At 45.4% G+C, this 13,842-nt stretch overlaps 2 protein-coding genes across 2 annotated transcripts; one reads left to right on the top strand and one right to left on the bottom strand.

Moving 5' to 3' along the window:
- The first annotated feature begins 749 nt into the window (after positions 1-749).
- Positions 750-2,523, top strand: LOC121758037 (3-hydroxyacyl-[acyl-carrier-protein] dehydratase FabZ-like). The gene is made up of 4 exons (XM_042153473.1): positions 750-1,091; positions 1,172-1,232; positions 1,345-1,489; positions 2,065-2,523. Exons 1-4 carry the CDS (start codon positions 863-865, stop codon positions 2,314-2,316), a joined length of 687 nt encoding a protein of 228 aa, XP_042009407.1. The 5' UTR covers positions 750-862; the 3' UTR covers positions 2,317-2,523.
- Positions 2,473-3,613, bottom strand: LOC121758036 (chlorophyll a-b binding protein CP24 10A, chloroplastic-like). Its single transcript, XM_042153472.1, has 2 exons — positions 3,321-3,613; positions 2,473-3,112 (listed from the first exon to the last, which is right to left on the bottom strand). The coding sequence occupies exons 1-2, from the start codon at positions 3,533-3,535 to the stop codon at positions 2,563-2,565; spliced, it is 765 nt and encodes a 254-aa protein (XP_042009406.1). The 5' UTR covers positions 3,536-3,613; the 3' UTR covers positions 2,473-2,562.
- Between the last annotated feature and the right edge of the window lie 10,229 nt (positions 3,614-13,842).

Genomic DNA, 13,842 nt, shown 5'->3' on the forward strand with positions numbered 1-13,842 from the left:
CTCTTAATTAAGAGATAACATGTGCAATCCTTCATCTTTTAACCATATTTTTTCTTCACTATTCAGAGGTCCAATTAATTCATTTCATTTTTTTCAATAAATTTAATTTATATTTAAATTAAATGTTATTTTATATTCATAATTTTATTAAAGTATAAAAATTACATAACTGAAAAATACAATAAATACATAATTGAAATCCTAAAAGAGGTCTCGTGGAAAATGATGCCCTAGATCAGCTAATGGTTGCCAAATTTCGTCCAGATTTTTATTATTTTTAATGTTTTCATATTTAATAAAAATACTCCATATACTCCTATAGGGATGTATTCATTTCCTTTTTGTATATTTTGTTTTTTGTTCTTTTTAATCTCAGCCCCACGATTTTGTCATCCGACGGTTAGATTGGTGTCACGTGTCATTTAATAATGCAGATTTTCAATTGAATAATGCACACCGACTAATAATGCACCATTATTGTGTAATAATGCACACCGACTAATAATGCATCATTATAGTGTAATAATGCAGATCATCTGGACCGTTGATGAATGAGATCTAACGGCCCATATTAAGAAGAATAAAAGATCTAAGGGATGAATAGGAGAATAACGTTCTCCTACTCGTATATAATATTATATAAGTACTAATTTAAATTTTAAACGGTCGAAATTAGAAAATAATATCGAGCGATATAAAATTATTTATAAATAAAAGAACACAATGATTCACCAATCACTACCATTGTAGGCAGCTGGTAGACTGTCGTGAAATCTCTCGGTCTCTCCGCCCTCGTTTATTTCGCCTTATACCCTTTCTATCCTTCACTCTCACAAACATTTTGTCGAACACTCAGTCGACAATGGCATCTTCCGTCCTCTCGCATTCTCTCTTCTCTACTCTCACTTCTCCACAGTCCCCAGCACTCGAGAACGCACCGCCACCGCTCTCCGTTTCCGTCAAGCAGCCTTTCACTACCTCAAGATCACACGGCGTCGCCGCCAATTTCAACAAAATCAGCCGTAGTCTCACCGCTTCCTGCGCTGCCTCTGATGACCACCCCTCCTCCGCCGAGCTGCCGATTGAATTGAGTATGAAACCTCGATATTTTATCTCTTGTTTAACTTCTTCACTTTGATGTTTGCAATTTCTTATCAATTTATGGCTTCAGGGTACCCTGCATTTCCAACAGTCATGGACATTAATCAGATTCGTGATATCTTGCCTCACAGGTTAGTTTTTATTTTACTTTTTGTGTCGTGCGTGCTTGATTTGGTGTTAATTTCATTCCTAGCTCAGTGTTGTTTAATTTCTCAAATTGATTGTTAATGTTGTGGTTTGTAGATTTCCGTTTCTGCTGGTGGATAGAGTGATTGAGTACACACCTGGTGTGTCTGCTGTTGCTATTAAGAATGTGACTATCAATGATAATTTCTTCCCCGGCCATTTTCCGGAGAGGCCGATTATGCCTGGCGTGCTCATGGTTGAGGTAAACCAATGTGATTAGAGTATTGAATTTGTATCGGCTGTGAAACCGTAGCTTATCTATTATCGAACTATTTATGATTACGGATGCACATATAGTCTCTAATGCTCGAGTATCACGCAGTTTTTGCACCTCTGATGACAAGGGTTTATGTTCATAATTCTGCTGCATTGACATCATGTTTATGCTTCTAAGTAGTGCATTTGTATTGGCTGTAAAATCGTGGTTTATGATGTTTATCTAGGCTCGGTTTTTGTATGATCATGGATAAATCTATCGTCTCTGACGCTCGAGCATCAGTCACTTTTTGCACCCTGATAACAAGTATTTTTTTATGTTCGGATTGTTGATATAGGATTTTTAGTTTTTGATGCGTTGACATCATATTTATGCTGCTAAGCAGTGGCTGATTAGTTGTTACAACCAAATGCATTGATATGTGTATTATTCTAAGTTGGGAAATGATTGTGTAGGTTCCTTACTGAAGTGGTTTTTCTTTGATTAGCATTTGAAAGTCTTAACACTCTCCTCAAGACTCGTAGCTTCGACAATAATAACATGCGTGCTGTTTTATCTAGGCGATGGCTCAGGTTGGAGGCATAGTTATGCTACAGCCGGAGGTGGGAGGGTCGAGCAGTAGTTTCTTCTTTGCTGGAATCGACAAAGTAAGATTCCGGAAGCCGGTGATTGCAGGGGATACATTAGTGATGAGAATGAACCTTGTGAAGCTGCAGAAACGCTTCGGAATAGCAAAGTTGGAAGGCAAAGCTTACGTTGGCGGAGAAGTGGTTTGTGAAGGCGAATTCTTGATGGCTATGGGTAACTCATAAATAATTCACCAACAATAATTTGTCTCTTTCTATTCATCTTCTTGTATCTTAGCTGAGCAGAATCTGGTGATTGCTTCAGCTGTCTAATTTAGTTGTAGTCAAAATTGCCCTTTTCATTGAACTGTTTGTAAGAGGCAAAAACATTAGACAATTGAGTAAACTCCCAAATCAATGATCGATCAATAATTAAACTCTCTACATTGCAAACGTTTGTTTATACAACATTAATAATGTCATGATTGAAGCTCACAAGCCAAGGGCTCCAAGGGGTGTCTTCCCTTGGCCAGCCTCAAAGTAGAAGATGAGCATAGCCACCATAGCAAGCCTCGCGTGCTTGATCTCGGCAAGCTTCAATCTGTCGAGCTTCTCCTCGTCCGGGATGTACGTTCCATCCTTGAGCGTCCCGGCGAACCCTAGGGGGTCGAAGAACTTCCCGCCGGGGTAGCCCTGCTCCCCTGTGGCGTTGGAGAAGTTCTCTGCAGTCCTCGACCACGGGGTCGCCCACTCCACCGACTGGGACTCCGGGTTGAAGAAGTCGACCCACCTCTTGCTCTCGACCCACCCCATCAGGAGTAGTTGCGTCCCGAGCAGGGTCCCGAACGAGAAGGGCGCCACGGCCCCGGGGGCTGCCCCGGCCTCGAACCACGGGATGCCGCTCCACGCCTGCCCCACGAAGATTCCCAGGACCGCCGCCATCGCCCACCGCCCGTGGATCAACTCCGCTTCCCGGTACCATTTCAAGAAAGCCGGGTCCTTCCCGAGCCCCAACGGGTCGAAGCCGTAGTCGCCGGGTAGCCTGCATTGTCACCATGCTTTTACTTTGAGTGATAGGACAAATATTTTTAAAATAAAACATCTAAACAAATTCAAAATTAATCAATTTATAATCTCTCCCTATTAACAACAAGGTTATTTGCATGTAAGAATAAAAAAATATTAAAAGTTCGTATATTTACAGGCAAATAGTCATTAATAATACAACTCTTTTCTAGCTAGCGACTTACGAGCCATCGAGCCATTCGGGGTCGACCAAGTTGCCGCCACCCTTAACAGCAGGGATCCAAGACTTCTTAGGGGCAGCGACGGCAGCCACCACGATCAGCCTCTTAGGGGAGTCGGCCCCACCCGCCCGGGCAGCGACGGGGGCCGACAAGAGAGCTTGGCTCTTCTTGCCACCGGTCAAGAAGCCATTTACCAATGCAGCTGAAGTGGAAGCCATCTCTTCTCCCCTCTTTCAAGTATTTGGTAAAATAGATATGGCTGAGTGTAGATTGCCAAAATGTAAAGGGAAAAAATAGGTATAAAAGGCAAATGGTGAAATGAAGGAAATCGAAAGATGAGTCTTGTGGGGTGCCAAGTAGGATTCATGATATGCAAGGGATAGATTGTTAGATTTTGAACCAATCAGATTGACAAATCCATCCTCACCTTAAATGCCTCCACGTGGACCACTAGTTTTTCATTAATTGTTTATTCATTTTTTTTCATGTGAAATGATGGTAGAGTTTTAAACTACTTCAAGACCATAGAAAATCTTGTTACTAATGCTATGATCATGGGATGTTTGCTCGACATTATCATAGATTAGAATAATTCCAATTTGTTTGATAATATTGATTTATCATATTTATTTTATCCGTGGATTGAAAAATTTTAGAATGAAATACACTATTTGTCCCATTATAAGCGACTCGTATTCCTTTCTGATTTGTCTAATCTAAAGTGAATCATTTATTGTAACAAAATACACAATTACTCTATTTTACTTTATTTTATCATTACACATCTACTTTATTCTCTCATTCACTCTTTACAAGAGTATCATTTTCTTAAATCTTCTGTCTAAAAGTGACACATAACTTATAGCGGGATGAGGGAAGGAGTACAAAATACATAACGAAAAATATTTACAACTAGAAGGAATGTATTGCAATCTGAACAAAATTCTGAATGTAAAAACTGTCATCCCAGTCAACTCTAGATTGTGGATTAAGTTTTTTTTTTTGGTAATGTTTTTTTTGTTTTTTGGTAATGAGTGGATTAAGTTTTTTCTTTCTACACAAAGAGGACCAATAACTTGAATTGAGGAAAAATGTGTCACCAACTAAAAATTGTACTTCATTCCTAGATTAGTATACTCTGAAATGTTTTGTAATACTACTGTGCTATGATTGTCGTTGTCCTTTTAGCTTAGTGTCTTGTAACTCATAAAAAATTTATGGATTTGGATCCCCTGCTGTGGCTGATAGCACAGCAGGGGATGCTGTTACACACAACACAATAATTTAATTTAAAATAATAATAATAAAATATTAATATATTTTTTTATAAAATAATGTATTGTGTGTGTAAATATTGGCACAGCCCCTGCTGTGCACAGCAGGGGATCCTTGCCCAAAATTTATGCCTTTCATGTGGTCAAATCATCAAAGGACACAAAATCATCTTCTCTCCCACGAATGAATTCCATTCTCTTGCACTCTGCTAGATGGAAAGTGCTTTTCTTGTAGTGAGCAGACATGTGGAGAAATTGCACTACTCCAAAGAAAGAAGTGATTCCCAACCACTTTATTAAGTGGTGTTGTTGATTTTGATCATGACGATGATGAAGTGATAATTAGTTAATAAAAAAAATCAAATGGCATAATGTGATGCTATACAATTAGGTGCAGGAGAATTGCACGCAAATATGTATAAGGCCATCCACAATGCTGTTCCTATACCGTTCCTATACCGTTCCTTAAACCACTATTTGAGGGCCCCACTGTACTTTTTTACTCCATTCCTTAACTAAGGAACGGAACCTGCAACCCTCCGTTCCTTAACCGTTCCTTAACCGTTCCTTAAATTACTATTCATTCTATTTCAATTTTTATTTTTATTTCCAACTAAATTAAATTAAATAAACACACTTTATTAAAAAACAAGCATACTTTATTAAAAAACAAACATACTTCATTAAAAAACACACAATATTAAAAAAAATTACAACTTAAACGTGGGAAAATAAAAAAACTACTCCGCCGGCGAATCATCCTCCGGAGGCGGTCGAGGTTTAGGGGGAGGGGGAAGACCAAGTAGTTCTGCCATATGCACAATTCCGTTCCACCAGGCCGTGTATTGGGCGTACGAGAAGCGGGAAGTGTCCGCCATTGTGGCGGTTATGTACGCCACCATAAGTGTGTTCGAGCCTCCTTGTGAGCCCGATCCCGAGGCTGACTGGCTTGATTCTCCTCGGCCCTTCCTCGCTCTAGCCGCTTTCGCCGCCTTCGTCCCTTGCGGACGACGGCGCCCACGGCTAGATCCCTCGTACTCGGCGGCCGTAACCCCAACCTCCTGCGTGCCACGATCACTGGGCGCATCGGTGTCACCAGACGAGTACTGGCCGCTCGTCGTGTGCTTCGTCCGCTTTGAGGTTGATCCCGAGCTGGAGCGGACATCACCGGCCCACCTTTCCTCGTCCTTGACGAGCTGCCAAATATCAACATATTTGAACTGTACACCGGTGTCCTGGTGGAAGGCGCGCATAGCCGCCCTCAGTATGTCGGCGCCCGAAGCTCCGCTTTGGTAGTGCGCCGCTTCGGTGGAGTATATCCCGCAGAATTTTTTTACCTGTAAATCGACTCGGCCAAAGTGAGCACGAAGCATGGTATATTTGCGCTTCCGGGCCACTTTCGGCTTAGTCTCGTGGTAGACATCACGGACCTTTTCCCAGAAGCACTTGGCGGCTTGTTGGTTGCCGACGATGGGATCATATGAGACGGTGAGCCAGGCGGTGTACACCGCCTTTGTTTCTTCGTTGGTGTAGGGATGCCGGCCCAGATCCTCCGGCTCCTCCTCCTCATCCTCCTCGGGTGCCTCAGACGCAGCCCTGTAGCTTCCACCGCCTCGGCCTCCTCCCTGAGTGGGTTCAACGGGGATATCCTCCCGAATCTGGGACAAACCCTGGGAAAGCCGCGAGCCGGAGCCTCGAGCGTAGGCATCCACATCGAAAGTGGGTGGTTGGTACCCACCCGGCGTCGCCGACCCCTGCGTGCCCGGCGTCGATGACCCAGAACCACCAAGTGTGTTGTACATGGTCTCCCAATCGCCGAACGCGTTGAGATCCCACCCTCCGGCGCCGCCACCACCGTAATTGCCGTCGCCGGACATTTTTTGAAGAGATAGAATATGAAAATTGGAGAGAAATTGATGTTGATGTAGGAAGAATAGATGTGTAGTTGTGTATAAAATGAATGAATTAGGTGTATTTATAGAATAAGAAAATAAAAATAAAAATTAAAAAATTAAGAAAAAGTTAAAAAAAACGGTAATGTTACCGTTTAAAAAAAAAAAAAATTTTAAAAATTCGATTTTTATAAAAAAAAATAATTATTGCGTCATTGCTGACGTGTCCCACTCGCGGGCCGGCGAGTGGGAAGCACGCACGCACGGGGATCGGCCACGTCGCCCAGGCGCGTGGCGGCTTGTTCCGTGCCGCGTTACGTGCCGTCGGCACCCGGCACGGAATGGGAACGAGACGGGAGCGGAATGCAGCGCCGCAACGCGTTCCGCGGCGAAACCGTTCCGGCGGAACGGCACGCGGAACGGTTTCGGCACGCGTTGCGGGTGCTCTAAGCACGCGACCCGGCATGCTCAATGATGGGGTACGAACTAAACCCTAGTGGCAAGCCCAATAGCAGTGACGGCCCATCAGCCCAAAGCCCCAGGAAGAGTGTCAGTTCGGCATTACCAAAGAGTTCGGTCCCAGCTTACAGCTCGGTAGCCGACCAATCAAGCTCTACTTCTTAGATCGGCAAAAGCTGATCGGCAAAGTTCAGCAGTTCGGTCTCAGTATTCGACCGAACTGGGAGATAATGGACCCATGCAGGATCTCCACGACTTCCGTTACACCCACGATCTATTTAGTGGTGTTAAGCAGTTATTAAGCAGTTATTACCCTTCCACGATCTAGTTAGTGGGGCTGCAAACCACGATCTTAATTCGATGTATAAATAGGACTTAGATCAGATAGACAGGGTTAAGCTCTCTAGAGGTAAAATACCATATAGCAAGTCTGTGTTGTAAGCTGTAATCCCAGATCAAGCAATACAATCTTGCCCTCCCTTCTTCCCGTGGACGTAGATTTACTTCAGTAAATCGAACCACGTAAATTCTTTGTGTCGTAGTCATCATTCTCTACCAGCATTTACTAACATCAGAAATTCGCGGATTCATCACTGGCGCCGTCTGTGGGAACCAGAGAACAAAATTTGTGATAAAGCGAATTTTTGACCCTTTTTCCACCCCAAAAAAATGCATACCAGATCACATACTACCCGTAATACCGTTCGTGAAAACCATGAGGAAGCTAGTCCAGCCCGCAGGTCCGGAAAACAGCCTCGGGAGACATCTACTTCCAGTTTTCACGAGGAAGGAACAAGCCGCTCAAAAGGTCCACACACTGAGTCTTCCCAGCAGCCTGATTTGAATGAGGCTGTCAAGCTGTTCTTGGCTGAGAAGCAGGATGAGTTCTTAGCCTTCCTGCAAAAGAGCCAAGAGCCGAAGACGAAAACGGTGGATTCTCCTTCCTCATCCAGACATGAAAGTCACTACCGCAGTAGTGCCGTGTCTTCCAGGAAGAAGAATCCTCAACCCCGACATGTTCCTGTTCCTCCTCGGTACCGGAATCACAGGAGATCTCCATCTCCTCCATACCGAAGAGATGTCGGGTTCGCCATGTACGGAGCATTGAAGACTCCGTTCTCGGACGATATCACCCGAACTCCCCTTCCACAGAACTACCGAACTCCGTCGATGACTTATGACGGGTTGGTGGATCCTCATGACTTCCTGGGACGCTATCAGTATAACATGGCGAACCAGGGTCTCAATGAGGTCCATATGTGCAAGCTGTTCCCCGAGCTGCTTATCGGGAACGCGAGAAGGTGGTTCGATAGCCTCCCCCAAGGCAGCATTAGATCTTACCGAGATCTAATGGATGCTTTCCACAGGAGGTTCTTTCAGAAAGCGGAAGCCCGGATCACTTCGGCTCAGCTGCTTTCTATACGTCAAGGTCGCGACGAAAAAATCACCGACTTTATGACAAGATTCCACAAGGAATGCCTGCAAGTAGACGATCTCAACGATCTGCTTGTCATCTCGGCATTCCAAAATGGAATCCTGCCCGGAGCTCTCTACAGGAAGCTCGTTGAGTGCGGTCCGCAGACAGCTCAGGAAATGTGGGACATTGCGGACCAGTACTCCCGGGCCGATGAGGCAGACCGTCGCAAACGGTCGTTAGACAGCTCATCGTCCCGAGGAGACAGAAGGAAGCCCGATCATAGCGATCAGGGGCATCCTCGCCGGACTCCATTTGAAAGAATTCAAAGGGCTCCGGTGCAAGACAGATTGGGACCCCGTCTCAATCCCGAGAAGCCGCCCGCTCAGTTCGTACCGCTGAACAAGCCGAGAGCGGAAATTTTCGAACTGCACTCTGACCTGTTCGAAAAGCCAAAGCGGATGACGAAATCAGCCGCGCGCCGACCCCAGGATACTACTACTACTGCTCCTACCATCAAGACCACGGTCACGATACCGAGGAGTGCAGAAACTTGGCTGCAGGTATCGATGTTCTTGTGAAGGCAGGGACATTGAAAAAATACCAAAGCAAGCAGTCAAAGAAGAATAAGAAGCAGAGAGGTGCGAACTGCGCTCCTCAGGATCCGAAAAGGCAGCCGGATCCCGAAGACGATGACGAGCCGCAATATGATGGAGTAATCCAGACTATTGACGCTCTCCCTGCCGGGAAGACCAAGTCGTCCCTGAAGTCAGAGCGCAGAGGCTCCAATCGAGAGGAGCCAACGCATAAAAGGCTGAAGCAGGACGAAGTGATTACGTTCTCGGATGCTGATCCCGTCCCGGCCATCTCTCCTCACCAAGACGCCATTGTCATCCAAGCCGGAGTGGCAAACAAACTGATCCACAGGGTGTTTGTGGATACAGGAGCGTCAGTCAGCATTCTTTTTAAAGAGTGCTTCGACAAACTAGAAGTGGACCCAGCTCGGCTCAGTCCGGCTCCGCTTCCCCTGAAGAGCTTCGCCCAGGAGGACACCCGCCCTGAAGGTATTATCAGCCTTCCGATCACGGTGGGGAAAGCGCCTACTAGCTCCAGTACGATGATTGAGTTTTTCGTGGTGAAAGCTCGGTCCCCGTACAACGTCATCCTGGGAAGAGACTGGCTCAACACAGTTCGGGCCATTTGCTCCACTTATCACCTCACCATCAAGATCCCTACTAAAGGAGGGATAGCGGTCATCCGAGGTGACCAAAAGAGAGCAAAGGAATGTCTGCAAATTGCGCTTAGAAGTGCCGAGCAGTCAGATCGGCACCACCAAGCATAGCAATCACAGCAGCCGGAGTCAGAGGCAATGACCGAAGTCATACCGGAGCCGAATTCGATGACAGTTCAGCTGTACGAAGACGATCCATCCAGAACGGTTAAGATCGGCTTCGCGGGAACGCCTCTACTTCGGGAAAAAACCATCCAGCTCCTCAAGGAGTATAAAGACGTCTTTGCATGGTCTCCGTTGGACATGACCGGAGTGCCCCCCGAGGTAATCACTCATCGGTTAAATATTGATCCTTCGGTCCGGCCGATAAAACAGAAGCAAAGACTCTTTGCGGCAGAACGAAGTCAAGTCATCCATGACGAAGTCCGTCAATTATTGAAGGCGGATGTGTTATTCGAAGTGAAGTATCCTTCATGGGTGGCCAATCCTGTCATGATCAAGAAAAAGGAAGGAGGATGGCGGATGTGCATAGATTTCACCGATCTAAATAAGCACTGTCCCAAAGATTGCTATCCCCTTCCGAACATAGATAAAAAAGTAGAAGCTTTGATAGGCTTTGAAATTTTTTGTTTTCTTGATCTGTACAAAGGATACCATCAAGTTTTAATGGATGAGATTGACGCTTCAAAAACGGCCTTCATTACTGATTTCGGCATTTTCGCTTATAAAAAGATGCCATTCGGTTTAAAGAATGCCGGAGCCACTTATCAAAGGATGGTAGACAAGCTTTTTCGGCACCTGATTGGAAAGGAGGTCGAAGTGTATGTTGACGATATAGTCGTCAAAAGCAAAAGCACTTCGGAGTACGAGCACAACCTCAAGTCCACTCTCAACGTGCTCAAGAAAGCCAACCTCAAACTTAATCCCCAAAAGTGTACCTTTTTGGTAGATTCGGGAAAGTTTCTGGGTTGTTGGGTTTCAAAGGACGGACTCAAGGCAAACCCCTCAAAAGTTCAAGTCGTTCAGAACATGGCAATGCCGAAGTCCATACATGACGTGCAAAGGCTAACCGGATGTCTAGCCGCACTGAATCGATTCCTTTCCCAAGCAGCCGAAAAGCAACTGCCGTTCTTCAAGGTGTTGAAAAAGGCACCAAAGTTCGAGTGGGGAGCCGAGCAGAAAAAGGCCTTTGACGAGCTCAAAAGTTATCTAGCCGAGCTTCCTATTCTCTCTGCTCCAACCGAAGCCGAAGTAATATTCTTATACTTAGCGGCATCGGATCAAACCATCAGCGCGGTGCTTGTACGAGAAGAAGGCCTAAAGCAGCTTCCCATCTATTTTACAAGCCGAGCATTAAGAGGTCCAGAAACCAGGTATCAACCTCTGGAAAAGATTGCTCTAGCATTAGTAAATGCAGCAAGGAGACTGCGGCCATACTTCTATGCTCACAAGGTATGCGTCTTAACTGATCTGCCACTTCGGCAAGTGTTGACCAAACCAGAAGCATCAGGCAGAATCGCCAAGTGGGCTATAGAGTTGGGAGAGCACACAATTGAATATCTACCTCGGAAAGCCATCAAGGGACAAGCCTTGGCAGATTTTCTTGCAGAAGCAAAGTTCGATCAAGCAATTCCTGTTATTGCCGAACAGAAGAATTCTGCCAATGCCGAACTAGCACAGCCCTTGGAATCCGAAGTAGAGCCGCCGGACTGCTGGAGCGGATTCGTAGATGGAGCTTCAAACAAGATGGGAAGTGGAGCTGGTATTTTACTTGTCGCTCCCGACGGACACGAGGTAACCTACTCACTTCGGTTCCTTTTCCCCACTACTAATAATGAAGCCGAGTACGAAGCCCTCCTGGCCGGACTCCAGTTAGCGCAAAGTCTGCTCGTCAAATCTCTCAAAGTCCATTGTGATTCACAAGTCATAGTAAATCACATGTTGGGTACAAGTGAAGCTCGTGACGAGAGAATGAAGAAGTATTTGGACAAAGCGCAAAGCATCAGCCGAAGTTTCTCCTATTTTCGGATAATCCGCATTCCCAGAGCGGAAAATAGCCGAGCAGATACCTTAAGTAAGTTGGCCTCAGATCCGAGCTCAAAGGCGGAAGAATTAATGCATCGAAGCATTGACGAAGCCGAGGTACATTCAGTATCCAGCTCGCCGAACTGGATGACGCCGATCTTGCAGTATCTGGATCAAGGACAATTGCCCGAGGATAAGAGAGAAGCTCGGAAGATCACGTGCCGAGCACTTCGGTACGAACTTCATGAAGGAGTCCTCTTTAGAAAGTCTTACCTCCAGCCGTTATTGCGATGCGTAGGACCAGAAGAGACGGACTACATCCTCAGAGAAGTTCATGAAGGATCGTGCGGTAGCCACATCGGAGCCAGAGCTTTAGCTAAAAAAGTTCTGAGATGGGGATATTATTGGCCAACCATGGTACAAGAGGCAGTGCAGCTCGTCAAGAAGTGTACGAAGTGCCAAATTCATGCAAATGTCCCAAGGATGCCGCAGACCGATCTATACACTATGCAAAGCCCTTGGCCTTTCATGCAATGGGGCATAGACATAGTGAGACCACTTCCTCAAGCTCCTCGGCAAATGAAATTCCTTATCGTTGCCGTGGACTACTTCACGAAGTGGGTGGAGGCTGAACCATTAGCTACGATAACGAGCTCAAAGGCATTGGACTTCGTCTGGAAGAACATAGTGTGCCGATTTGGCATACCCCACATCCTCATCTCGGATAATGGGACTCAGTTCACCGACAAGACGTTCAAGAATTGGTGCCAAGAGCTGAACATTCAACAGCGGTTCACTTCGGTCTCCCATCCCCAAGCAAACGGACAAACGGAAGTAACGAACCGGATTCTGGTGAAAGGGTTAAAAGCTCGGTTAGAACAAGCCAAAGGACAATGGGTAGAAAATCTCCCTCAAGTCCTATGGTCCTACCGAACTACACCCAAAACCTCCAACGGTGAAACTCCGTATAGTCTGGTGTACGGCACTGAAGCCGTAATTCCGGTGGAGATCGGCGTACCCAGTCCCCGAACTCTAAATTTCTCCTCAGAAATGAATGACGACGGACTGAGAGCAGAACTAGATCTCGCCGAAGAAAGAAGAGAATTGGCGTGCATAAAAGCAGCCAAGTATAAGGAGCAAGTAGCCCGGTATTATAACCAAAGGGTGAAAAAGCTTCAATTTCAAGTGGGAGATCTCGTCTTGAGAAACAACGAAGTAAGCCGAGCAGAAAAGCTGGGCAAACTCGAACCCACATGGGAGGGTCCATATCGGGTGTCAGAAGTCCTCGGCAAAGGGTCTTATAAATTGACTCACATGTCAGGAGAACAAGTACCCCGAACATGGCACGTCTCCAACCTCAAGAAGTTCCACTTGTAAGAGACAAAAGTCCGGTCAGTCCGTCTCGTGTCTAGTTCGGTCATAGGGGTATATGTTTTTATTTGTTTGTTTCTTACTTGTACCTTTTACTTGTCGTTTTTTAAAAAAAAAGTTTAAAGTTTTTTTTCTTTCATCTTTTTCATTTTTTCTCTATGTGTTTTGTCTCTATGTGCTTGTCGTCTCTTACAAATGGTACCAAGGTATATCGTTCTTTAAAGACTGATCCCCTTTTTAGATCGATTATTAAAGACTATTGTGAGTCCAAGCTTCTAAGGAGGATATAAGACCACAATTCAGCTTAACAAGCAGTCCGTCTGAAACGAACTGCAATAAGCCAACGATTGTGAGTCCAAGCTTCCAAGGAGGATACAAGACCGCAATTCAGCTTAACAAGCACTTCGTCTGAAACGAACTGCAATAAGCCAACGATTGTGAGTCCAAGCTTCTCAGGAAGATACAAGACCACAATTCGGCTTAAGAAATAAGCACTTCGTCTGAAACGAACTGCAATAAGGGAAAGTCCGATCCACGCGATAAACCTCGCCGAATTAGGACGACCAAGTTCGGTCAAAGAAGTTTACCTCATAAGACCGGGGACGACCATGTCTAGTCAAAGAGGTTTACTGCATAAGACCACTTCGGTTAACAGGGAAAGTCCGATCCACGCGATAAAACTCGCCGAATTAGGACAAGGGAAAGTTCGATCCCGGCGACAAAAATCGCCAAATTAGAACACAAACCAAGTCCGGTCAAAGAAGTTTCCTTCATAAGATCAAAGACGAGTCCGGTCAAAGAAGCTTACTTCAAAGTCCAAATACGAGTCCGATCAAAGAAGCTCACTTCATAAGACCGA

Source organism: Salvia splendens, chromosome 12 (genome assembly GCF_004379255.2).
Source record: "Salvia splendens isolate huo1 chromosome 12, SspV2, whole genome shotgun sequence".
NCBI lineage: Eukaryota > Viridiplantae > Streptophyta > Magnoliopsida > Lamiales > Lamiaceae > Salvia > Salvia splendens.